We start from the raw sequence: 26,965 nt of genomic DNA, 5'->3' as shown, positions 1-26,965 counted from the left end.
AATTTCTCTTGGACCATCTGCAGGGACTGCTGTTGAGTCTGATGGTTTTACTCCACTTAAATAGTCCGAAGACGCTGTGCTAAATAAATAGCTGAGATATGAAATGGTCGTTGCCAAAAACCATCTCAGTGTAGCTTCTCAGCAAAGTACAAAACAGATGATCCTCCAGGCTTAAAAAAATTCGCTTTCCAGGTTGCTCTTTAAAATGGCATCAGAAGTGACTTAATTGCTGATGTTACCCAAAGATGGATATAAATTGTGGGAAGGACATATTGCCTGGTGTGCGTATGATACAGAGCAGGGACTTGTCTATCTGGATATGCGCCAGAAGCTTCCTCAAATGACTGCATTAAATCATATCTATGGTGAAAATAGGAATATACAGGTCGGTCCACTTCAATATAGCCCCCTGTAAATTCCACAACAGGTGCAGGTCTGAATCGTTGCAAGTAAACTTAGAGGAAAGGAAGTGGATGATCGCACACTAATATGTAGAAAATCCAAGAACATTATTGGCCCTATCCGTCCTTAACCACTTAAGCCCCGGACCTTTAGGCAGCTAAATGCCCAGGCCAGGTTTTGCGATTCGGCACTGCGTCGCTTTAACAGACAATTGCGCGGTCGTGCGACGTGGCTCCCAAACAAAATTGGCGTCCTTTTTTCCCCACAAATAGAGATTTCTTTTGGTGGTATTTGATCACCTCTGTGGTTTTTATTTTTTGCGCTATAAACAAAAATAGAGCGACAATTTTGAAGAAAATGCAATATTTTTAACTTTTTGCTGTAATAAATATCCCCCAAAAACATATATACTATTTTTTTTCCTCAGTTTAGGCCAATACGTATTCTTCTACCTATTTTTGTTAAAAAAAAATCGCAATAAGCGTTTATCGATTGGTTTGCGCAAGATTTATAGCGTTTACAAAATAGGGGATATTTTTATTGCATTTTTATAAAATTTCTTTCTTTTTACTGCTAATGGCGGCGATCAGCGATTTTTTTTCGTGACTGTGACATTATGGCGGACACTTCGGACAATTTTGACACATTTTTGGGACCATTGTCTTTTCACAGCAAAAATTATGCATTTAAATTGCATTGTTTATTGTGAAAATGACAGTTGCAGTTTGGGAGTTAACCACAGGGGGCGCTGAACGTGTTAGGCTTCACCTAGTGTGTGTTTACAACAGTAGGGGGGTGTGGCTGTAGGTCTAATGTCATCGATTGTGTCTCCCCTATAAAGGGGATGACACGATCGATGCGCCGCCACAGTGAAGCACGGGGAAGCCGTGTTTACATACGGCTCTCCCCATTCTTCAGCTCCGGGGAGCGATCGCTCCCCGAGGTAAGCCGCACGCAGCGGTGGGGTCCCGATCGGACCCCCGACCCGCGGAAAGGCAAGGACGTATATATATGCCCATCTGCCTGTCCGTGCCATTTTGCGGACGTAAATAGTCGTGCGGCGGGCGTTAAGTGGTTAAAAAAACATCACAATTGCAAAAAGACAAAACCAGCATTGATGTGTTGCACACTAAAGAGCACTTACAGTAGTTATGACCAAGTGCTCTTTAGTGTGAAACGCGTCAACACTGCTTTTGTCTTTGTGCAGTTGTGATTTTTTTTTAAAGATAGTCCCAATAAAGTTCTTGGATTTTCTACATCTGCCTTGTAAGTAGGCATTGCTGTGTCACACATTTAACAGAGCCTGCCTTCTAAACAACAGAGGCACTGAGAGGAGGAGTTTCAGGAGGTGGAGCCAGTGCGATACGGCACTGTGTTGCTTTAACTGACAATTTCGTGGTCGTGCGACGTTGTACACCAAACAAAATTGACGTCCTTTTTTCCCCACAAATAGAGCTTTTTTTTTGGTGGTATTTGATTACCTCTGTGTTTTTTGTTTTTAATTTTTTTGCGCTATAAACAAAAAAACCCTGACAATTTTGAAAAAAATATATATTTTTTTCCTTTTGCTATAATAAAAATACCCAAATTGTATTTAAAAAAAAAAAGTCTTCATCAGTTTAGGCCGATATGTATTCTTCTACAAATCGTTGTTAAAAAAAAAATAATTCACAATAAGCGTATATTGTTTGGTTTGTGCAAAAGTTATAGCGTCTACAAAATAGGGGATAGATTTATTGCATTTTTTTATTATAATTCTTTTTTTTGTTTACTAGTAATGTCGGTGATCAGCGACACTTTTTTGGGACCATTGACATTGATTACTGTATAAATGTCACTGGCAGAGAAGGGGTTAACACTAGGGAGCGATCAAAGGGTTAAGGGCACTTTCACACTGGGGCGGGCGTTGGATTTTCACCCCTGCTAAGGGCCGAAAAAGGGTTAAAAGCACTGGCGGCGCTGCCCATTGATTTCAATGGGCAGGGGCGTTTTAGGAGCGGTGTATATATATATATATATATATATATATATATATATATATATATATATATATATATATATATTTTACTAGTAATGGCAGTGATTTGCGATTATTATTTTTTTGTGGTATTGCAGCAGACAGATCAGCAACTTTTGACACATTTTTTGGGACCACTGACACTTATACAGCGATCAGAGCTATAAAAATGTACTGATTACTGTGTAATTGTCACTGACAGGAAAGGGGTTAACACTAAGGGGCGATCAAGGGGTTAAATTGTGTTCCCTCAGCGTGTTCTAACTGTATGGGGATGTGACTTACTAGGTGAGGAGACATCGTTGTTCCTACTTAGTAGGAACAAACGACATGTCTCCTCTGCCCTGACAGCACAGGAATTTGTGTGTTTACATGCGCAAATCCCTGTGCTGGCGCTCATGCACACGCACACACCCTTTGGTGGCTGAATAAGGGAAGGACGTACACATACGGGATTTCGCCCAGGGGAGCCATTCTGCCTCAGTATCTGTGTGAGCCAGTCGGGAACCGGTTGAATATTGGTGTTACATTGGCTTTTCTCCAATCGGCTTGTACCATTCCGGTCAGTAGACTCAGTAAAAAATGGTCTGGCAATTACTTGACTGCATATGTACACATGAATATGTACAGTAAACGATGATCACATCACGCATGTGAGGTATCGCCACAAACATCATAACGAGAGCATTTATTCTAAAGCCTCGTACGCAAGACCAGTTTTCCTGCCACGAAAACTGTCAGGAGAGATTTTGGCCGGGACAACCGGGCGTGTGTATGCTTCCTCGCAGTTTTCCCAACAGGAAAACTGCTGGGAATCCCGGCGGGAAAATACAGAACCTGCTCTCTATTTTCACGCCTGGATTCCCAGCGGTTTTAAACCCGCCAGTTTTCCCGGCCAAAGCTCTCCCCGCATTTTTCTCAAAGGGAAACCCAGCCGTGTGTACACGGGGAAACTTACCGAGTAAGTTCTCGGTATTCCTGGCGGACTTTATACCGATGCGAATCCCGGTCGTGTGTACAGGGCTTAACACCAGACCTCCTGTGTAACTCTAGACTGGTAAACTGTAAAGGCTTTTAAAGTGTCATCTGTGTAGATTTTTAAATGTCGTAGTTTGTCGCCATTCCACAGGCGTGCGCAATTTTAGAGCGTGACATGTTAGGTATTTATTTACTCAGCGTAACATTATCTTTTTATATTTTATAAAAACATTATTAGCTAGATTCAAGTAGACCGCTGCATCTTTAAGGCGGCGTAGCGTATCGTATTTACGCTACGCCGCCTTAAGTTAGATAGGCAAGTACTGTATTCACAAAGTACTTGCCTCCTAACTTACGGCGGCGTAGCGTAAATGTGGCCGGCCTAAGCGCGCCTAATTCAAATTAGGCTGAGGGGGCGTGTTTCATGTTAATGGGGGGTGACCTGACGTGATTGACGTTTTTTACGAACGGTGCATGCGCCGTCCGTGTACATATCCCAGTGTGCATTGCGGCAAAGTACGCCGCAAGGACGTATTGGTTTCGACGTGGACGTAAATTACGTCCAGCCCTATTCACGGACGACTTACGCAAACGATGTAAAATTTTTACATTTCGACGCGGGAACGACGGCCATACTTAACATTACTAGTCCAGCTATTTGATAGAATAACTTTACGCCTGAAAATGCCTTACGTAAATGGCGTATCTTTACTGCGACGGGCGCACGTACGTTCGTGAATAGGCTTAACTAGTGATTTACATATTCTACGCCAGGGATATGCAATTAGTGGACCTCCAGCTGTTGCAAAACTACAAGTTCCATCATGCCTCTGCCTCTGGGTGTCATGCTTGTGGCTGTCAGTCTCGCTATGCCTCATGGGACTTGTAGTTCTGCAACAGCTGGAGGTCCGCTAATTGCATATCCCTGTTCTACGCCGACCTCAATGGAAGCGCCACCTAGCGGCCAGCCTAAATATTGCACCCTAAGATACGACGGCGCAGGCTGTCGTATCTTAGCTAGGTTTAAGTGTATCTCAGTTTGAGAATACACTTAAACTTAGGACGACGCAGATTCCGAGTTAGGTCGGCGTATCTACTGATACGCCGGCCTAACTCTTTCTGAATCTAGCTATATGTATTATATTGTATTTGTGTTCACTAAAATCCCAGGCCTTTGCTTTCAGAAAAAATATAATGTTTGCGTGTCTAATAAAAAAGAAAAAAAATTGAGAGAAGTATCAGAATTGGCTTGGGAAGCTAGCTGGGAAGAGTTAGAAGCTTTGTTGTTTGCTTTTTTTTATTGCAGTTGGTGTCGTAATCACCAGGGAAATTTCCACTCATTTACCGTCCCCTGTGAGGGAACTTGACCCTTTTTTTCTTTTTTTTTTTTGGGGGGGTATTTAGTATCCACAAAAAGTATACAAATTACAAACTGTCCATGTTGGCTCCATTCACACTGAATTCTTTATTGCGTAATTCTGTTAATATATGCAGAAACATTGACAATGACATATTATTGTAAGGTAAGGGTTAGCTATGAGGAGATCAGGATTTGTGGCCTATATAGAAATCTATCATACAGCATGTAGCATTCACTGATCCTGTATATAGCAGCTTGTCAGGCTACTGCAGGATTGCTATAAACATTTGTTTTCCTCAGACAAAACACTGAGACATCTTTCCCGTGGGATCATGTCGATTGTTTCCATGTTTCATCTCTTCCCAGAGCATCTTGGCTCACACAAATCTGAAATGTATCAGTGATATTATCCAGAAGGACGCAGCCGTATCTTTCTGGCTCTGCAGAACTGATTGGTCAGAACATGTTTTCTAGAAAAGGTCTGGCAAAAGTTTTTCCTCGCTAAATCTGATGACCTATTTTTTTTTTTTTTTTTTTAGTGGACTGATAAAGATTTAAATCTGTAGCAGATTGGTGTTTTTTGTGGACTGCTGAGGGCCTGTTCACTCTATATTACCAAAAGTATTGGGACACCTGCCTTTACACCCACATGAACTTTAATGGCATCCCAGTCGTATGCCTCGTACACACGATCGGTTTTCCCCACTTTTGGTCTGGAAAACTGCCACATTTGCTTTTGGTCGGAAAAACCGTCCATGTGTATGCTCCATAGCAGTTTTCACGACAGGAAAACGGCGAGCAAAAAAATTAGAACTTATTCTCTTTTTTACCGCTGTGATTCTCAGTTTTGCAATGCTTTCTCCCTGGTGTGGAGTGTCGTGCTCGCCCCCTCCCTTGGACTACAGGAGAGTCAGGACGCTCTCTACGTTGCAGATAGAGAAAGGAGCTGTGTGTTAGTGGGCATCCTGACTTTCCTCTAGCCCAAGGGAGGGGGCGAGCATGACACTCCACACCAGGGAGAAAGCCTTGCATTACTGTGTGGAGTTACAGACAGAAGAACAGGAAGTGAGGATTTCTCAGAAGAAATAAGGACATTTAAAAGCAAAATTGAAGGATGAGGTAAGTGAAGGAGGACTGCACTAAGGTAAAGGAAGCTATTTAGGAAAAAAAATAGTTTTTTGACCTTTACAACCCCTTTAAATTAGGGCAGTGCGAAAAAAAAAATGGCCTGGTCATGAAAGAGGTAAAATCTTCAAGAGCACAAGTGGTTAATGATTGATCCTCTTTAAAGGTGAGCACCCTAAAAAAAGTGGGCAGCTTTCACCGTCGTCGCTAAAAGCATGCCATCTCTTTTTCACTTTCTCTAAATGCTCCAGAAAGAATAGTCCTTTCAGTACAGGTTTCCTAAGAGAGTTGCTAAATGTGGTCATTAAGACGTTTGTGTGCAGCACTTTGTGCGTCAGAAAACATTTGTGATTGCACTTCTCTACAATTACAGGAGCCTGGAGAGAGCTAGAACACTCGCCAATCCTTCCTCTGTATTTCCTAATTGCTTTGTGTCTGAAAACGACACATTTTGTTTCGTGTTACAACAGTTTTCATTTTTTCCCCCCCTTCAGGAGGATAAAGATGGCACCGGAATGAACGCAGAGATGAAGAGGCTGTATAAACGATGCAGACCCCCTGACTGAAGATTGTTCATTCCGATTCTGACTGCAGCGTACAGGTAGGTGTATTCACATCAGGTTATTATAAAGACTAATGAAAAGACACAGCTGAGCCCACATAGAGCGGGATGTGTCTGCCGGATCATCCTGAACGAACACAACTGCATGCTGAGGACCGCTGTGACCAAAGCACGGTGGCATGAGGAAATGTAAGTTATCTACAGTTGGGCACTTCACATGCTTCATAGTACTAAAGAAATCAAGGTTATTATTATTATTATTTGTTTATTACGGGTATTTATATAGTGCTGACAGCTTAAAGGGGTTGTAAAGGTTTGTTTTTTTATTTACTAAATACGTTCATTTAAGCTAGTGCATTGTTGGTTCACTTACCTTTTCCTTTGATTTTGCTTCTAAATGTTTTTTTTCTTTGTCTTAATTTCTCACTTCCTGTTCCTCCTCAGTAAGCTTGCCCCCATCATCCGAGCCGTTGGGGGTTAGTCAGCGTGTTCGCCTCCTCCCTTAGGACTACATCCACAGGGATGTAGTCCCAAGGGAGGGGGCGAGCACGCTGACTAACCCCCAGCCAGAACGGCAAGGATGATGGGGGCAAGCTTACTGAGGAGGAACAGGAAGTGAGAAATCCAGACAAAGAAAAAAAACATTTAGAAGCAAAATCAAAGGAAAAGGTAAGTGAACCAACAATGCACTAGCTTAACCACTTCCAGACCCGCTCATGTACATTTACGTTGGCACTTTAAAGATGGATATCTCGGTAACGGCAGCAGCTGCTGCCACAACCGAGGTATCGATCTTTAGTGCCAACGGTCCTGTAAACGATAACGGCCGCTTACCGGAGCCGTCGGTAGCGGTGGAGGCGATCGGGACTGTTCGGCTGTTCACTGGGGTTGTGAGTGAAGGAAAAATCTCCTTCGCCCGTCCCCATAGCTCTGCTGGGCGGAAGTGACGTCAAAACGTCAGTCCCGCCCAGCGTCTTAATTTGAAATAATGACAGTTTCAATTTTTTTTTTTTTTTCTTGCATTTTAGTCTAATTATGAGATGTGAGGTATTTTTGACCCCAGATCTCATATTTAAGAGGACCTGTCATGCTTTTTTCTATTACAAGGGATGTTTACATTCCTTGTAATAGGAATAAAAGTGATCAAATTTTTTTTTTTTTTTCAGTGTAAAAACTAATAAAATAAATAAAAAGAAATAAGAAAAGAAAAAAAAATTTGTTTAAAGCGCCCCGTCCCGACGAGCTCGCGCGCAGAAGCGAACGCATACGCGAGTAGCGCCCGCATATGAAAACGGTGTTCAAATCACACAAGTGAGGTATCGCCGCGATCGTTAGAGCGAGAGCAATAATTCTAGCTCTAGACCTACTCTGTAGCTCAAAAAATGCAACCTATAGAATTTTTTAAACGTCGCCTATCGAGATTTTTAAGGGTAAAAGTTTGACGCCATGCCACGAGCAGGCGCAATTTTTAAGCGTGACATGTTGGGTATCATTTTACTCGGCGTAACATTATCTTTTAATTCAAAAAAGTGATTTGTTTTCCAAAAAAAGTGCGCTTGTAAGACCGCTGCGCAAATACGGTGTGACAAAAAGTATTGGAATGACCACTATTTTATTCTCTAGGGTGTTAGAAAAAATATATATAATGTTTGGGGGTTTTAAGTAATTTTCTAGCAGAAAAAACTGTTTTAGTCTTGCAAACACCAAATCTGAAAAACACCTAAGGTCTGGAAGTGGTTAACCACTTTCACCCCCTTCCTTTCCAGACCAATATTTAGTTTTTAGCACTGTTGCACTTTGAATGACAATTGCACGTGGCTCCGAAACAAAATTGACATCCTTTTTTTCCCACAAATAGAGCTTCCGTTTGGTGGTATGTGATCACCTCTGCAGAGAAGAGCGACAATTTTGAAAAAAACACAATATTTTTTACTTCTTTTTGATTTAATAAATATCACAATTTAAAAAAATATATATTTTTCCTCAGTTTAGGCCGATATGTATTCTTCTACATATTTTTGATTAAAAAAAAAACAGACGGCCCCTCTCTGTGTTCCCTCTCCCCGTTCCCTCACTGCATGTGGGTCAGGTACTCGATGGTATGTTCTGCTTGTTATGGTTAGTGGAGGGGTTTACCTTTCACAGGGGTGTGCTTGGGTAGGGCGGATGGGGTGATCCACAATGAAGCAGGTTTATAATCTAACTTTTATATGTTGCTAAATATTCCCCCTGACGTATTCCCAGGTATAGGCACACCTTAGGAATGTATTCTGCCACTGTGTTGCACTTGAATGCCCGATACTGGATCCGTTGTGACATGCAGTGTATTTGTCTTATTCCGTTTTATTGAGCCATGTTGGCCGATTGTATGTACGTATGTTTTTCATTTGGAAAAATAAAGATTATATAAAAAAAAAACAGACGGTCAGGCATTTCTACCCTGACAGGACTGGGAGCTGTGTGTTTACACACACAGCTCCCGGGCCTTGCTCTGTAACGAGCGATCGCAGGTGCCCGGCGGTGATCGCACCCACCGGGCACACGCGTCGAGATCAGGGACGAGTGGGGGGCGCGCGCCCCTAGTGGCCGCTTTGCGAGGCGACGTAGAGCTGGGAAACACTTTTTGAAAGATAAAAAGTGCATTTTATATGCATCTACAGTATAACCTTGGATTGCGAGCATAATTCATTCCAGAAACATGCTTGTAATCCAAAGCACTTGAATATCAAAGCATTTTTTTACAGGGTATAAAAGAGAAGAGAGGCACCTCTAATGCCCTGTACACACGATCGGTTCGTCTGATGAAAACGGACCGATGGACGAACTGATCGTGTGTGGGCCCCATCAGTTTTTTTTCCCATCGGTGACAAAAAATAGAACCTGTTTTAAATTTTTTGTATGGTTAAAAAAATGATAGAAAAAAAACGATGTGGGGAAATCCATCAGTCAAAAATCCACGCATTCTCATAATCAAGTCGACGCATGCTCGGAAGCATTGAACTTCATTTTTCTCTGCACGTCGTTGTGTTTTACGTCACTGCGTTGGACACGATCGGATTTTTAACTGATGGTGTGTAGGCAAGACTGATGAAAGTCGGCTTCATCGGATATCTGATGAAAAAATCCATCGGTTCGTTTTCATCAGGCGAATCGATCGTGTGTACAGGGCATTAGTGTAGCAATAAGTTGCTAAATGTTGTACCTTCATTAATGTATCCATATTGCTACACTTAGAGGCTCCTCTCTTCTTTTTTATACCCAGTTGTGACATGACGCTACACTTATATCAAGACATCACTTGTATATCAAGTCAAAATTTATAAAAAAAAAATAGCTTGTCTTGCAAAACGCTCTCAAACCAAGTTACTCTTAAACCAAGGTTTTACTGTATATAGATCAAAACAAAATGAGTGACAAATAAGGAGGACAGAGGGACTTTGTTCCAAATCGGGGATAGTCCCTCGAAATGAGGGAAAGTTGGGAGCTATCCCTAGAGTGTTGGGGTTTTAGTGATCCCTATGAGCCCTAAGATTATCATCAGCACAGCATATCTGTCAAACACATTGGCCCAGATTCTCGTAGATGGGCGTAAAACTGTGCGGGCGTAACGTAGCTGATTTACGTTACGCCGCCGCAAGTTTTACAGGCAAGTGCTTTATTCACAAAGAACTTGCCTGTAAAGTTGCGGCGGCATAGCGTAAATCACCCGGCGCAAGCCCGCCTAATTCAAATTAGCCGGGTAGGGGGCGTGGAGCATTTAAATTAAGCGCGTTCCCGCGCCGAACGAACTGCGCATGCGCCATCCGGAAAATATCCCAGGGTGCATTGCTCTAAATGACATCGCAAGAACCTCATTGGTTTCGACGTCCAGCCCCATTCGCGGACGACTTACTCAAACAACGTAAATTTTAAAATTTTGACGCGGGAACGACGGCCATACTTAACATTGGTTGCCCCTCATATAGCAGGGGCAACTTTACGCCGCGCAAACCTAACGTAAACGTCGTAACTTCACTGCGTCGACCGCGCGTACATTCGGGAATTCGCGTATTTAGCTAATTTGCATACTCGACGGGGAAAACGACTGAGGCGACACCTAGCGGCAAAAAAAAATTGCATTTAAGATCCGACAGCGTAAGAGCCTTACGCCTGTCGGATCTAATGGATATCTATGCGTAACTGATTCTAAGAATCAGTCGCATAGATACGACGGCTCGGATTAGGACTTACGACGGCATACATTGCGTTGCGCCGTCGTAAGCACTTTGAGAATCTGGGCCATTGTCAGTTATTTCCAATTATGTACAGGGATGAGTACATATATTAACATACATATTTCTGTAAATGTAATTTAATTGCTTTTTGAAACCTATTAAGATTATGGGTATAGATTTACTAGGTATTAAGGGCCAGATCCTCAAAAGGGATACGCCGGCGTATCTACTGATACGCCGTCGTATCCCTGTTTCTATCTTTGGAACTGATCCACAGAATGAGTTTCCAATAGATAGACAGAAGATCCGACATGTGTAAGGGACTTACACTGCCGGATCTTAGGATGCAGTACCGCATCCGCCGCTGGGGGCATTTCGCGTCGAAATACCGCTTCGGGTATGCAAATTAACACTTACGGAGATCCACAAAGCTTTTACGCTTCGTTTTTTCTCCGTAAGTATTAAGTTGCATGTGTAAAATTAGGGCTGCTTTTACAAAGTGTAAACTGTTTACACCTTGTAAAAGTAGACCCTTCTTACCCACGACGCTGTTATTTTTTTTTTTTATTATTATTTTTTTCCCGCCGTATCTTTTTTTTTTCCCGACGCAACTTTTTTGACCCGGCGCGATTCACGAAGCTCGGCGTAATGTAATTTCGCGCTATGCACGTCGGGAAAATGACGTCACGAGCATGCGCAGTACGTCCGGCGCGAGAGCGCGCCTAATTTAAATGGGACTCGCCCCCATTTGAATAGGAACGCCTTGCGCCGGCGGAATTTAAGTTACACACCCGAAAATTTCTAGGTAAGTGCTTTGTGGATCGGGCACTTAGGTAGAAATTTTCCGGCAGTGTAACTTAAATGGGAAAAGATAAGTTACGGCGGCTGGCTGTGGATCTGGCCCTAACTGCTTTATTCAGCAAATTGGAAGCAGTGCCTTGCATATGCTGATTTATTATTGGGCGAAAGAGTTGGTAGCACTGAATGACATTTTGTATATTTGAGATGTATTTAATTTCTCAGAATGTTATTGTAAATCACTTTTTCTATTTGCCCTTTTCTCCTCTTATTCCAGGCAGCTCCTTTTATTTGTCATTGTCTTTCTAAGCAAACCGTGATGAAGAAATAAATTTGACCCGTAACTGTTATGAAACAACATATTGTAAATTTTAGAGGGGGTCTGATGGGAAGATTACACAAACACAGATTTATGCATGTTATAATCTGACAGTAAATGTTAGTGTAATGCTAACATAAATAGTGAGGGCATATGAGTAATGTTGGAAATTCAATGCTTGTTTTTGCTTATTTTAATAGCATTGTATAAACCTGCACTGCAGGACATTCAAACATAGAATGACAGACTTCATAATATAAAAAATATATATATATTTTGTGCATGCTCACATGACCCCAGTATGAGTGTCTATGGCCTGTTGGAAAGGGTAACTTACCTGCATCTTCTTAACCTTGGTGGTGGGGAGAGAAAATTATTATTTACCATGGCTAGTGGATTCTTACCCTCAGATCAGTTGCCCAGGGGGCTTCTGGAGAAGGCACAATATACACATGAATCTATAATCCTATAAAATGACCGCCAATCCATCTGGGCAACAGTAATCTTATATCTATGGGTACCTTAAAGTGATACTAAACCAACAACAGTAAAATCAGTCTGTATATGCTTGTTATACTCACTGTGGAACTTAAGAGGTTAATCCTCTGCATTGTGTAAACAGGCTGTTTGATCCTGTCTTTTCTGAGCCTCCCCTTCTTCCCTATCTGCTGATAGTACAGAGTCTTAGGGGCAAGCCGCACATGCTCAGTTTGGTGTGTATTGCTAGAGAGGTTTTTTTTTTCACTTGGGAGGATGCATGTGATCAGCACAGGGCCAATCAGCACTGTCCAGACAGAGGGTCAGGGGTCTTGCATCCTCAAAGGAAAATTAGGGGAGAATGGAAACCCCTCCTATAAGCTTTGACCAAAAACTGATAGAAGTCATAAGACTGCTCTAACAACTGATGAGAAAAGGTATTTAGCAGTTTATATTTATTAAAATAATTGCAGTTCCATGTTCTGTGTACTGTGGGATACCAGATATAGTGAATGCAGGGTCCTGGGTTTAGTGGGTTTAGTAACACTTTAAAGCATATTTCTCCTTTGGAGAGAAACCTCCCACTATATGTTTGTTGTATGTTACCATTTTCACAACATAATTAGGAAAAAAAAGTATTTGGAGCAGCGTTGCATTTAGAAGTGCAACAATTTCAGAGGGACAAAGAAGGCACAGTCGAAACCCCCCCCCCCCCCCATTACTATACCATGCAAAATCCAAACCTTGAGATCTTTAACTCTTTGTTAGGACTGTTGAAATCTTGTTCACAACTGATAATGAGTTCTGCCAATACAATACAGGCGGAGTTAATTATGGAAATCGTTAAGAGATCGCTGGTCACAATATAACATCCGCATTGTAATAACAATGCAAACAATAGTTATTATTAACCATCCAATATAAGCTTACTTGAAAAATCTCCTTTCATGTTGTAAGTTCTGCTGGTCATCTCTTTCCACAACTTCCTGGATTCCCTGCATGCTTTGCAACTTCTCCTCTGCTGTTTACTTTCTGTTTCTAAGGACTACATGCCCCATGGTACCTTGCTGCCTGCAAGCAGTGATCACTGTACTGACTCCTCCTCTAAGCACCTCACAGCAGTGCCTACCCACAGGGCATAGTGAATACGTGTCAGAGTTCAAGAAAGTAAATGTGTGGGGATCTTCACAAAGAAAGCTTACAAACTTCAAACTTGTTCAGACCATCAGACATAGGCTAGAAATAATTAAAATACAGTGCAGAAATGGATATAAGATTTTAAATATCAGCCATAGAAAAAAACATTCCACTCTGGGTGATCTATGCACATTTTGTTATTCTGAAGAAATCCCTGTGTGTTTGTCTGTGTCCATATGCATAGTGAGTCTAATGAGCGTGGTTTCATATTTATCAACCAGCTGCTGTGAATATGTGACAAATATAAAGTAGGTGTTATCCACATTTAGCTGCAAAAGTGGAAAAACACTTAAAAGCTGTTTGGTCAAAATATGATTCTGCTCCTATAGCTGCAGTCACATCACATACCTGTAATGAAGTATGGCCCACGTCTGTCAGGCAGCTAAATTCTGTAGAAATCTTCTGTGCAGTGCTAACAGATCCTCTTCTTGTTGTTGAACTTTGAAGCTTTGAGTCTTCTGTGAACTGCAGCAAAAAACAAAAAAAAGACAGTGGCCCACCTCCTCATCCTCCATTGAGAAAAGCCAGTGCAGTGATTACATGTTGATTAAAAAGCATGTAGCAGTCTGTAAAGATATAACAACAAAACCACACTCACCACCCAAAAAAATACTTTAATAAAGGAAACCACTAATCTAACCTAACCTAATGTCCCAGTAAAGCAAAGACCTCGCGTGTATTCAACAAATGTAAGGTAGCGCTGAATTCCAAAACTGCATATTCCAATAATTATTTGCAAAATGCAAAAATGCAAAAACCAAATATAACATAAAATTCATATAGGAGGGGATAGACATAAAGTGCAATTTGTACATAAACTGACACATCAATGACATCCCCTGATGAGGTCATTGTATGACAAAACGCGTAGGGGAGTAGCCTACACCATGTATACCTTTTTTATACTGTATTTGTTTAATGTAACAGTCTGTGAATGGGAGAGGGAATCCGGTCATCCATCTGATTCTCCCTCATTAACAGATCATATGAGATGCAGTAGAAACCTGGCAGGTGTTCTAATTCCTCTCCACTGTCTGCCTTTGTCCAAAACTGAAAAAAAAAATCACCTTTGGAACATGTTACATGCTATACCCATATTTAGAGTATAACATGTTCCAGCAGCACCCCCTCCCTGTGATGGCATGCAGGTGTTCTTCTCTTCTGCACCCGCTGTCACATTTGAAGTTGGTTTGATAGTGCGGGGCTCCCCTAGCACACATTCATTCACAGGGATCTGTAAATAAACAAGTCCTGTCTTCCACCACAGCAGATGGACTTGAAGTTTCAATGGACTGAAAGCGTGCTATTCATCATGCTCCTAGTCCATTAATTTTTCCTTCAGCTTTCAAACAGGAAGCCCATACAGAGATACAAGCAAAAATCTGTAAGAAGATTGTGCAGGAGCCTGACATTGCACCTTCAGTCCACTGGTTGCAGGCTCCTACAGGGAAAAACAATAGATGCACATTTTTTTTCTGCAAAAATATGTGCATTTATTATTTTTCCCTGAAAGGGGAACTTATCCTTTAAGTACCTACATTTGACTTGATATCAACCTCTTGTTTTCACTATGCTGCAGCACTCCGATTGAGAGAGGGGCAGGACTGAAAGCCTGCATGCAAATGTGTTTTGCCCCAGGAATCCTGCGCTCCATAAAACCAGTAATAAACAAATGCAGTGACAATTATTTATGATAATAGTGGACACGTAGTCTTACAGATACAACCGGCCCTTTGAGGGCAACCATACTGCTAATGCGGCCCCCGATGAATTTGAGTTTGCCACCCCTGACTTACACCATTCTATGCTATTGGAGCGCAACACCATCTCTTGCCACACACCAGAACAAGTCAAATACAAAGCCAGTGAAAACTCCGCTTCAGCCCTACTACACCAAGGCCACACCCCCCCCCCCGACGCATTTCACCCTGCCCACAAGGCTTAGGCCTGCTTTTTGGGATCTAGTAATAGGCATTTATACATCACGAGCCAGCAGTATAATACATAGAAGTCAAGTAAGGAAAGTGCAGTTAGCTGTTACCTAATAAAAAAAGTTAATGTCAATAATGCATTAGATGTCAATGAGTCCAAGGTAACCCTTCAAATCAACATATATGTGACACACAACAAAGACTCCTTGTCCTATAAAAACAAAATACAAAACAGCTGCAGCAGTTCAAAGTATACATCTAAATACAAAATTCAAAAGAGCATCAAAACTGGGAACAAAAGTAGAAAAATAAACAAAAATTTGAATCCTCTTAGAAGACCCAAAAGAACTTCCCACACCATAAAATGTCAATGTTTATTAACCACTTAAGCCCCAGACCAATATGCTGGCTAAAGACCCAAGGTGTTTTTACAGTTCGGGACTGCGTCGCTTTAACAGACAATTGCGCGGTCGTGCGACGTGGCTCCCAAACAAAATTGGCGTCCTTTTTTCTCCACAAATAGAGCTTTCTTTTGGTGGTATTTGATCACATCTGCGGTTTTTAGTTTTTGCGCTATAAACAAAAATAGAGCGACAATTTTGAAAAAAATGCAATATTTTTTACTTTTTGCTATAATAAATATCCCCCAAAAACATATATAATTTTTTTTCCCTCAGTTTAGGCCGATACGTATTCTTCTACCTATTTTTGGTAAAAAAAATCACAATAATCGTTTATCGGTTGGTTTGCACAAAATTTATAGTGTTTACAAAATAGGGGATAGTTTTATTGCATTTTTTTTTTTTTTTCTTTTTTACTACTAATGGCGGCGATCAGCGATTTTTTTTTTTCGTGACTGCGACATTATGGCGGACACTTCGGACAATTTTGACACATTTTTGGGACCATTGTCATTTTCACAGCAAAAAATGCATTTAAATTGCATTCTTTATTGTGAAAATGACAGTTGCAGTTTGGGAGTTAACCACAGGGGGCGCTGTAGGAGTTAGGGTTCACTGTGTGAGTGTTTACAACTGTAGGGGGTGTGGCTGTAGGTGTGACGTCATCGATCGTGTCTCCCCTATAAAGGGGATGACGCGATCGATACGCTGCCACAGTGAAGCACGGGGAAGCCGTGTTTACACACGGCTCTCCCCGTTCTTCAGCTCCGGGGACCGATCGCCGCACTCGAGCGGCGATCGGGTCTGCGGGACCCCCGGTCCCGGTCCTGGAGCTTCGGACCGGGTCGCGGGAGCGCGCCCGCGACCCACGGCTGGGTACAAGTACAGGACGTATATATACATGCTTGTGCCCAGCCGTGCCATTCTGCCGACGTGTATGTGCAGGAGGCAGTCCGGAAGTGGTTAATATCATAGGTAAAAACATAGGGTAAAGAAAAAATGAAAATGAAAGAACATCTGTAATCAAATGAAAATTTATGAAAAAATGAGAAGGAAAATTTGAATATAAAAAGGAAAAACAAAAAGGGTGAAGGGATTGCTTCTTAACAAGCACAACAAACAAATATGGTAGTAAAAAAAGTCAGGTCTTTAACCTACCTGTATGTATGGTCTAGCAGGGCTGTGTATTTAGCTATTTTCCTAGAGTTGAGATTTAAAGACTACTTTTTTTTTACTTTATATGTACCATGTGCAGTGTCACTATCATGATGGTCATGTCAAATTCAGTTTGCTTTAATTTTTGTAAATTTCTTGTTACAGCTGCCTTAGCCCGGAGCCATGATAACTGTCACAGAGCTGAGGTTTTTGGCAGATGCCCAGACATCCTATCACATTCTAAAACCATGGTGGGACGTGTTTTGGTATTACATCACTATGGTCATGTTGATGATTGCTGTGCTAGCAGGTGCTTTACAGCTCACGCAAAGCCGAATGCTTTGTCTTCCCTGCAAAGCGGAAGTGAACAATCAGTGTACACATCCTCTAGAGCAAGTAATCTCAAGAATTCATTTGACGGCTGGTTCCTACGGAAAATTAAGTAACTCAACAGGAATACAGACAGATTTGGACCGCCAACAATATTCCTATATTGATGCCGTGTGCTATGAGAAACAGCTTCACTGGTTTACCAAATTTTTCCCTTATCTGGTGTTTCTTCATACTATTATATTTGCCATCTGCAGCAATTTCTGGCTTCACTACCCAAGCACAAGTTCCAGACTGGAACACTTTGTTTCCATTCTTTATAAATGTTTTGATTCCCCCTGGACAACCCGAGCTTTATCAGAGACAGTTGCAGAACAAACTGTGATTAATCAGACGCGCAAAAGGTCACGCCACTTGACTTCCATATCTTCCAACGTCGAAGACACTGACACTGGGAAACAGCCTCTACAGGCAGGGGTTGAAGCTACTGCAGTTGAAGACGATGTTTCAGGTGTGTTAGACAAAAAAAATGGAGAACAAGCCAAAGCTTTATTCGAAAAAGTTCGCCGGTTCCGCCTTCATGTTGAGCAAAAAGACATCATCTATAGGCTATACCTGAAACAGATTATCGTTAAAGTTGTTGCACTACTTGTAATTATTACATACGTTTCATATTTTTTGCTGCATATAACATTTGAAATTGACTGCGTAGTTGACATTCAAGCTTTCACAGGGTACAGGAGATATCAATGTGTTTATTCCCTTGCTGCAATTTTTAAGGTTTTGGCGACATTTTATGTCCTTCTTGTGTTTTTGTATGGGTTTGCTTGTTTTTATAGTCTGTGGTGGATGCTTAGAAGTTCATTGAAACAATATTCCTTTGAAGCCGTCAGGGAAAAGAGTAATTACAGCGATATCCCAGATGTCCAAAATGACTTTGCGTTTATGCTCCACTTAGCTGACCAGTATGATCCACTGTACGCCAAGCGTTTCTCAATATTTTTGTCTGAGGTTAGTGAGAACAAACTGAAACAAATTAACCTAAACAATGAATGGACTGTGGAAATGGTGCGAAATAAGCTGACCCGAAATTCAAAGGACAAATTAGAACTTCATCTTTTCATGTTGAGTGGGTTGCCAGACAATATCTTTGAACTCAATGAAATAGAAGTTCTGAAGTTAGAACTCATACCAGATGCCAAACTTACACCAATGATCACACAAATGGTCACCCTGAAGGAACTTCATATTTACCACTCAACTCTTACTGTGGATCTACAAGCTCTGAGCTTTCTAGCAGAGAACCTCGAGTCCCTACATCTGAAGTTTACTTCCTTTGAGAAGGTTCCATCTTGGATTTTTCATTTGAAAAACCTGAAAGAACTCTATTTTGCAGGACCTCTCGATAATCACAACTTTTCACAGATTGAAGGTCTTCAGGACCTGAAGAACCTGACAAATCTTTCCTTGAGGAGTAGCATTCCACGGATTCCTCTTGTAGTTACTGACATGTTGCCATTTCTGGAAAAGCTTACCATTAATAATGAAGGAAATAGGTTGTTGATATTAATAAGTCTGAAAAAGATGGTTAACCTTACCAGCTTAGAACTAATTAACTGTGACCTAGAACGAATTCCACATTCCATTTTTAGTCTAACTGAACTGCGAGAAATTGACTTTAGAGGAAATAACTTTAAGACCGTTGAGGAAATTATTAGCTTTCAGCATCTACAAAAACTGACTTGCCTAAAGTTGTGGCACAACTCCATTGCTTACATTCCACTTCAGATTGGTGCACTATCCAGCTTAGAGCAGCTGTACTTCAACAACAACAATATTGAAATGGTTCCGCTTCAACTCTTTTTGTGCAATAAGCTGCGAGTTCTGGACCTCAGTTACAACAATTTAAGTTTCATCCCTGAGGAAATCCAGCATTTAAAGAATCTCCAGTATTTTGCTGTAACAAAAAATAACGTAAGTATTTTCGTCCATCAGCCTGTTTTGTTTAATACTTATTTTGGATTTATAAATCATAAGTAAACTACTAATCTTTTCTGAATGCAGTTACATCATACATTTTACCTAAAGGTATGCTTATGTTTAATAAAAATAACCCAGTTTAGCTATAAAAAAATCAACTGAAAAATGTCTGTTTTCTTCAAGGTAAATTGCATTTGGCAGTTTACTGTACAGTTAGTTTACACAAACAGAATAAACAAACTGAATTGGACTATACTATACTGTCCAGACAAGAAGAACACAAAAGTATATAAAATAAAATGTTATTACAAAATGACTTTAAAATTCATACAATAATGTATATACATATTCATAAAAACATTTATTGAAGTGATCCTATAATCTCCTTTTTTTTTTTTTTTTTAAATAACAAACATGTTATACTTACCTTCTCTGTGCACAGGGCAGCCTCGATCCTCCTCTCTTTGGGTACCTGTCTGGTGCTCCTGGCCCCTGCCGAGTTCTCACACAGCAAGCAACTTTCTATGGGGGCACCCAGACGCTGCTCTGTGTGTCCAATCAGACATGGACTCTCTCATTGACTCACTGACTCTGACAGCAGCACAAGCCAATGGCGCCCCACTGCTGTCTCAGCTAATGAGGAGGAGAGTCCCAGACAACCGAGACTCTTGTACAACATCACTGGATCGGTTTTGGGGCTTATGTAAGTATTAGGGGAGCTGAGGGTGGGGGGCTGCTAAACACAGATAGAATCCATTAAGTTAAAAAACCTTCTGACTTTAGAATCACTTTAAATATTGCTCACAGGTGGGACCAACTGCAAATCCCTGTACAAATACTCATCATACATTATATATATCTCATATGCCCAATATTTTGGATTCTCCATGAATCAATGTATTTCACTTCAATTTGCTTCATCAGGATGCATGGAAGATAATAGCAGTTGTAATGGAGACTTTGTAATGATAAGTTCTCCTAAATATAGGTATTCAGAGCCTGGTTTACTCCATTTGGCCTCTTTTGTGCTCCAGTGCCGCCAAGAAGATTTTCCACGCACTGTACTTGCTTTAGCATTGAGGGGGGTTGGATTTGGCAGGTGATATGTGGTAACGCTTGAGTATTTACCTCTATGTTTAATTACAACATTCTCTCTGTTATAGTCAAGTGCTATTATCTCCCATGTGTCCTGGTGAAGCAAATTTAAGTGAAACACGTTGGAGAATCAAATATACATTTGGGGTTTTTATGGATATGTACATACATTATTGTATGAATCTTAACCACTTGCTTACTGGACACCTTTACCCCCTTCCTGCCCATGCGAAATTTCAGCTTATGGCACTGCGTCGCTTTAACTGACAACTGCACGGCCGTGCGATGTGGCTCCCAAACAAAATTGACGTCCTTTTTTTCCCACAAATATAGCTTTCTTTTGGTGGTATTTGATCACCTCTGCGGTTTTTATTTTTTGCGCTATAAACAAAAAAAGAGCGACACTTTTGAAAAAAACCCACTATTTTTTACTTTTTGCTATAATAAATATCCCATTTAAAAAAAAAAAAAAAAAAATTTCTCAGTTTAGGCCGATACGTATTTTTCTACCTATTTTTGGTTTTAAAAAAACGCAATAAGCATATAGTGACTGGTTTGCGCAAAAGTTATAGCGCCTACAAAATAGGGGACATCATTTTTTTTTACTAGTAATGGCGGCGATCTGCGATTTTTATTGGGACTGCGACATTATGGCGGACACATCGGACACTTTTGACACATTTTTGGGACCATTCACATTAATACAGCGAAAAGTGCTATAAATATGCACTGATTACTGTATAAATGTCACTGGCAGTGAAGGGGCTAACACTAGGGGGTGAGGAAGGGGTTAAATGTGTAACCTGGGAGTGATTCTTACTGTGTGTGGAGGGGGACTGACTGGGGGAGATGACCGATCTGTGTCCCTATGTACAAGGGACACAGCATTGGTCTCCTCTCCCTGACAGGACGTGGAGCTCTGTGTTTACACACAGAGCTCCACGTTCCTGCTCAGTTAATGGACAATCGCGGGTGCCTGGCCGCCATCGTGACTGCCGGGCATGCGCATCGTGTTCCCAGTAACAAGACGGGAAAAACAAGAGCGCTGTGAAAGACAAGGACGTCATATGACATCCTGTCAGAACAATAGGACTATCGTGCCGCCGTCAATTGATGGCGGGCGGTAGTGTAGTGGTTAAAGTCATTTTGTAATATTATATTTTATATACATTTTTGTCTGGGCAGTATAGTCCGATTTTTGTATTTTTTATTTTCGTGTATTCATTACAGATGATGGCAGTGAATGTCTTGTTCTCTTTATGCTACAGTTAGTTTACTGGTTAAGTTAAATTGGAACTTCACTCTCTCAATCAACATTGACTATTTTAAATCCTAAGAGGGGTAGAGAAAGGAAGCACCACCTAAGTGTAGTATTAAAGAGGTTCTTTTAATGACACATTGTACAAAACACACTTACAAGAAGGTAAGGAAAGAAGGCTCATCTGTAACATCCTGTAGTCCAAGTCCCGGATCCATGGGCTGCTTAGAAGTGAAGATGGCAGAATGTGTGGAGTCTTCAGGCTTGTCCTGTGACCATCAGGATGAGGCCTGTTCCAGCCTCACGGGTCATGTGACGGGTCACGTGATTACTTCCGGGGAACACTTCCGGGAGGAGGGTCAGACAGGGAGAACAAAGGCTGATTGGGCTACGCGCTCTGAGCCACTGCTCCTTCTATTGGCCTGATCGTAATCACCGTTCAGTACAGAGCCTGTCCGGAGAAAAAAGAGATAGTTTTTCAGGAAGGCTGATAGGAGTTGAGACACAGAGAACTACCTCACCTGCAGTATCTCATGATTGCTGAAAGGACTTTCGTTAATCGGTTGGAAGACATCATCGGCTACAGTTCAAGACCCGGGTCAGTAATATCGTGAACGCACCGCCTAGTGATGTTTGGGGCCTAAAGATTAGGCCTGTAGTTAGTCAGTCAGAGTCATTACAGTGTATCGGGCCAAAAGTGTTGCAATCAGCCTTTGTTCTCCCTGTCTGACCCTCCTCCTGGAAGTGTTCCCCAGAAGTAATCACGTGACCCGTGAGGCTGGAACAGGCCTCATCCTGATGGCCACAGCCCAGCCCCCTAGTGGATGGATGGATTATACATTTAGATTGCCTGACCTGTCGCCTGGACGGAGCAGGAATCAGACCCGACTGGAGGCTGTCCTCCCATCTTGGCGCCCCAAGGCAAAGCTGCAAACAGTGTTTCAGAGCTCAATACAGAAAAGAGCCACCTCTGCCATCCCTCTCAAGTGCCGCCTGGCTCCCATGGATCCTCCGGGAACCATGGTAGGGCGGGCCCTGCATGTAAGGACTAATTCACACTGAGTGATGATATCCGTGCCTCATGCAGGGCCGTATTTTGCCAGCACAGGGATGCACATGTGTTCCATGCGTTCCTATGCTGGCAGTCCCCTTCATATCTATTGTTACACAGCAGCTGCATGAACATAGCCAATGTGTCCCAGCATGACATCTGTGTGGGTGCATAGCCCTGCACACACCCAGGGTGAGTTTGGGGACATACACACACTCATATCCACATGGATGTCATACTGGGACAAAGCTGCTTTTTGGCAATGAACATGAACAGGACTGCCAGCACAGGGATGCGCAGAACACCTGTGCATCCCTGTGCCGGCAAAGCGCGGTCCTGCATGGGTCAAGGATGTAATCACTCATGTGAGCGAGGCCTACAAGAAGAACATCTATACTTATTTTTCCCACAGCCTGTCTCTTCAAACGCCCACTATTTGCTGTGCTCCAGCTGCTGTAGATATACTTCTGTGTATGCTTCCCCGTCCCACGCTGTGGTTCCTTCTAGCAGCTATGTTGTCTTGTAGTTACATACGAGCCGCCAGTAAAGTGACAGGGCCACATTTTTCCGTGAAAATAAAATGATAAAATTATGGTTTGTGTGTTGGGCCTAGCCAATTTTTACTTATATTCTTCTTCCTCTTTTTTTTTTTTTTTTTTATAGATTGAAACATTGCCAGATGGGCTGTTTAAGTGTAGCAAGCTTCAGTATGTGTTGCTGGGACAAAACAGCTTGACCAGCCTTTCTCCACAAGTTGGTGACCTGACAAACCTTATTAAGATAGAGCTGATAGGAAACCAAATTGAAACTCTTCCTCCTGAACTTGAGTCCTGCCAGTCTTTGAAACCAGGCTTCATCGTTGTGGAACCCATTGTCTTGCATACCCTCCCCATATATGCAAAGGAGAATTACAAATCTTCTCATAGATAAGAATTTTGAAGATGAAGGATTGGTATTGTATTTCTGTTTATTGCTATTCTAACATAAAAAAATGAATTAACAGAAAACAAAAATGTTTGTTTTTGCTTCTTCTTAAATAAAAAACCGTGATTTTTATGTTGTATCATCACTGAAAAATTTCCTTAAAAAAAATGAAGGAAGGGATGTAATATTTACACCTCATTACACATCATGGAAGATTTTTGAGGTTTTAAACTTTCCCGCTAAAAAGACTTGATCTGATCTCACAAAACAAATGGCCGTATAAAGACCAAAATCAAGGTGGCAGTTAGCAGATCAAAGAGGTGTTTTTGTTTTTATGAACACCAAAAAGGCCAGAAAAGTTCAAAGACCTCTAAATTGTTATGACACCAAATAATAATTCTTTATTTTGGAAGATCCCATTGTCCAAAAAAGATCTAGATAACGGGCCAGATCCACATACATTTAGATAGGCGCAGCGTATGTGAGATACGCTACGCCGCTGTAACTTACTTTTGAATTCTTCGAATCCACAAAGAATTCCCGCCGTAAGTTACGGCGGCGTAGTGTATCTCTCGGCGCGTAATTCAAATCGGCGAGTAGGGGGCGTGTTTCATTTAAATGAAGCGTGTCCCCGCGCCGAAAGAACTGCGCATGCGCCGTTCCTAAATTTCCTGCCGTGCATTGCGCTAAATGACGTCGCAACAACGTAATTTTTTTAACTTGGACGTGAATTACGTCCATCCCTATTCACGGACGACTTGCGCAAAAAAAATTCAAATTTCGACGCAGGAACGACGGCCATACTTAACATGGCAAATCTAACTATACGCCGCAAAATTCGCCCGCGCGTACGTTCGTGGATCGTTGGAAAAAGCTAATTTGCATACCCGACGCGGAAAACGAAGCAAACTCCACCCAGCGGACGCCGAAGTATTGCATCTACGATCCGAAGGCGTACGAAGCCGTACGCCTGTCGGATCGAACCCAGATGCCGTCGTATCTTGGTTTGAGGATTCAAACTAAAGATACGACGCGGGAAATTTGAAAGTACGCCGGCGTATCAGTAGATACGCTGGCGTACTCTCTCTCTGGATCTGGCCCAACAGAAAAAAAAGCTGTAAATCCAAATAATTGATCATCATTCAATGCCCATCCCAAGCCTGTTTTATCATCTCCCAAAAATTCACTCTTTTAGCTCCCCGGAAGACCTATCACATCTGTTATTTGTTCTCTAACAACTAAGCTTGTTTGGATGTCATTTAAAAATTTTTAATATATTAACAATCTTAGAGAGTCATCAGCTCTACTTATGAGTTTAAAAGCTGGCTTATTATCTAAGTATCAGCACTTTATTATAACATAGAATTTTCCAGTAGCGGTGGATAGTTTTTTAAACGTGGACCCTTACTGACAAGAAAGCTAACCAAATTCCTTCTGCAGGCCATTCACTTTATTATAACAGATTATCTTTTCTTTGAATATGCATTTTATTTATAATTATAGGGATTGGCAATGATGCTCCAACTGGGCTTTACCCAGTTAGCCATTGGCTAATTTAAAATTTGAATTTAAAACCTTGTTAGTTTTTTATCGTAAATATATGGTCTTGTCATATTCATCTCAATCAGAATCCTTTTGCCCTTCAGTTTACTTCTAAATATGATAAAAATCATAGCAAATTGTTCGACCCAATACTCTGATTCTGACCGTATTATACAATTGAAGACCTCCTCGATGTAAACAATTCTGTTAAATCCCATTATTATCTTAAATCTTAGAAGATAAGTATACCATTTGGCAGTATATACGAATCGGATGGAACGGTTCTTCCTTAAGACTGTAAAGATCAGGAAAACAAGACATGAACTCAACTCTTACTGTGGATTTACAAGCCCTGAAACTTCCACCTGAGAACCATAAAAACTTTACATCTGAATATAACTTCATTTGAGAAATTTGGGATTTTCCATTTGAAGAACATGAAATAACCGTATTTGACAAGATCTCTTGATAACCACAACTTCGCACATATGGAAGATCTTCGGAAACCATACTTGAAGTGACTTTTTTTTTTTGTATTCCTCCTGTGATTTTTGATGTATTTCTTTTTTGGAGTGGTTTACCTTTAAAAGTGAAAAAAAATAAAATAGGTTGCAGATACGAAGTCTGAAAATGATGACAATCCTCATTATCTTAGACTTAATCAACTGTGACCTTGAACAAATTCCACATTTTATTTTTAGGCTAACTAAAATGCAGATGATTGACTTTGAAGGAAACAACTTTAAGACTGTTAAGGACCAGGTTTTCAGAATTTTGCAAAAAACTGTTTTGGCACAACTCCAGCACCGACATTACTCTTCCATTTGGAGCACATGTCATTCTAAAGTGGTAATACTTAAACCATAACAGTATTGAAATCATCTCGTTGCCTTTTTTTTTTCTTCAACCAACATGCTATGGGTCGTGGACTTCAGTTACAGCAGTTTATTTTTAATCCCTGGGGAATCCAACATTTTAACCAGTCCCTAGTATTTTGTTGTGACAAAAATATTATAAGTATTCTTTGTACGTAGACATTTGTAAATGGTGACTGTGACTTCAATATATTGGAATGAAGTAGTTTAATACACTTGGCCTACAGTGATACTAATATTATAAGATGAACTGAGCTAACTTCTGGAAACCTGTAGAAAAGTATCTGTGTTGTCCATACCAATGTATCAAGACCAATTCATCATTTGTATGTACAAGTTAGAAAAGAATCACAGATATCTGATTGGTTGCTAAGGACAATATTGACACTTTTTCTTTTTTTCTTTCGTTTTTATAAATCTAACTTCTTATAATGAAATACTGTATCACTGGCTAATTGGGCATTATCTAAGAAAAAAGAAAAATCGCTTAAATAATAAAAAAAAATTAGCCTGGTGGTGATACCAAAACCCACTAGGAAATACCTGAAGGCTGTATTCACTCCCTCCTCTTCTTTTTTGTCAAGTTCATTAATATATTTTTAAGCTTTTTGATTCCTATTTTTATATATTTATTTATTATTACATTTTGGCACTAGTGTTCATTAAAACAAAATGCTTCAGACAGCACTCACACCAGTGTAAAGACTTGGTTGTCATTTATATAAACCTGTGGATTACAACCGTGTAATAATTTATTACAATTAAACACCGTCATTTTGCCAGCAGTGAGTGAATTTTCCATAAAAGCACTGGCACAGTGCTTAACTATACTGGATGTTGTTTGCTCCATATTGGTAGCAAGTGTTATTTGATTTATTATTTTTTTTAATGTAACTATAGCAGCACTTGTGATCCTTATCTGCAGGGATGAATTCATGATACTGTGACGTGGGAAAGATTTCTTAATAGATTTA

The 26,965-nt window shown here is 41.0% G+C and overlaps 1 protein-coding gene across 2 annotated transcripts in view; it reads left to right on the top strand.

Moving 5' to 3' along the window:
- Nucleotides 1-26,546, top strand: part of LRRC8B (leucine rich repeat containing 8 VRAC subunit B) — a 48,348-nt gene extending 21,802 nt beyond the window's left edge. Inside the window, exons 2-5 of one of the 2 annotated variants that reach the window (XM_040360071.1) lie at nt 6,377-6,483; nt 17,102-19,240; nt 23,314-23,602; nt 25,353-26,546. In XM_040360071.1, the coding sequence (XP_040216005.1) occupies nt 17,120-19,240; nt 23,314-23,580 (2,388 nt within the window). In that variant the 5' untranslated portion in view covers nt 6,377-6,483; nt 17,102-17,119 and the 3' untranslated portion in view covers nt 23,581-23,602; nt 25,353-26,546. Of the gene's footprint in view, nt 1-6,376; nt 6,484-17,101; nt 19,241-23,313; nt 23,643-25,352 lie in introns of those variants that run through there. The other variant, XM_040360070.1, reaches the window with a different exon arrangement.
- Nucleotides 26,547-26,965: the final 419 nt, after the last annotated feature.

The sequence above is a fragment of the Rana temporaria genome, chromosome 7, assembly GCF_905171775.1.
Source record: "Rana temporaria chromosome 7, aRanTem1.1, whole genome shotgun sequence".
NCBI classification, from domain to species: Eukaryota; Metazoa; Chordata; class Amphibia; order Anura; family Ranidae; genus Rana; species Rana temporaria.
The sequence above is the reverse complement of the archived record's forward strand: the minus strand, read 5'-3'. Positions and strand labels throughout refer to the sequence as shown.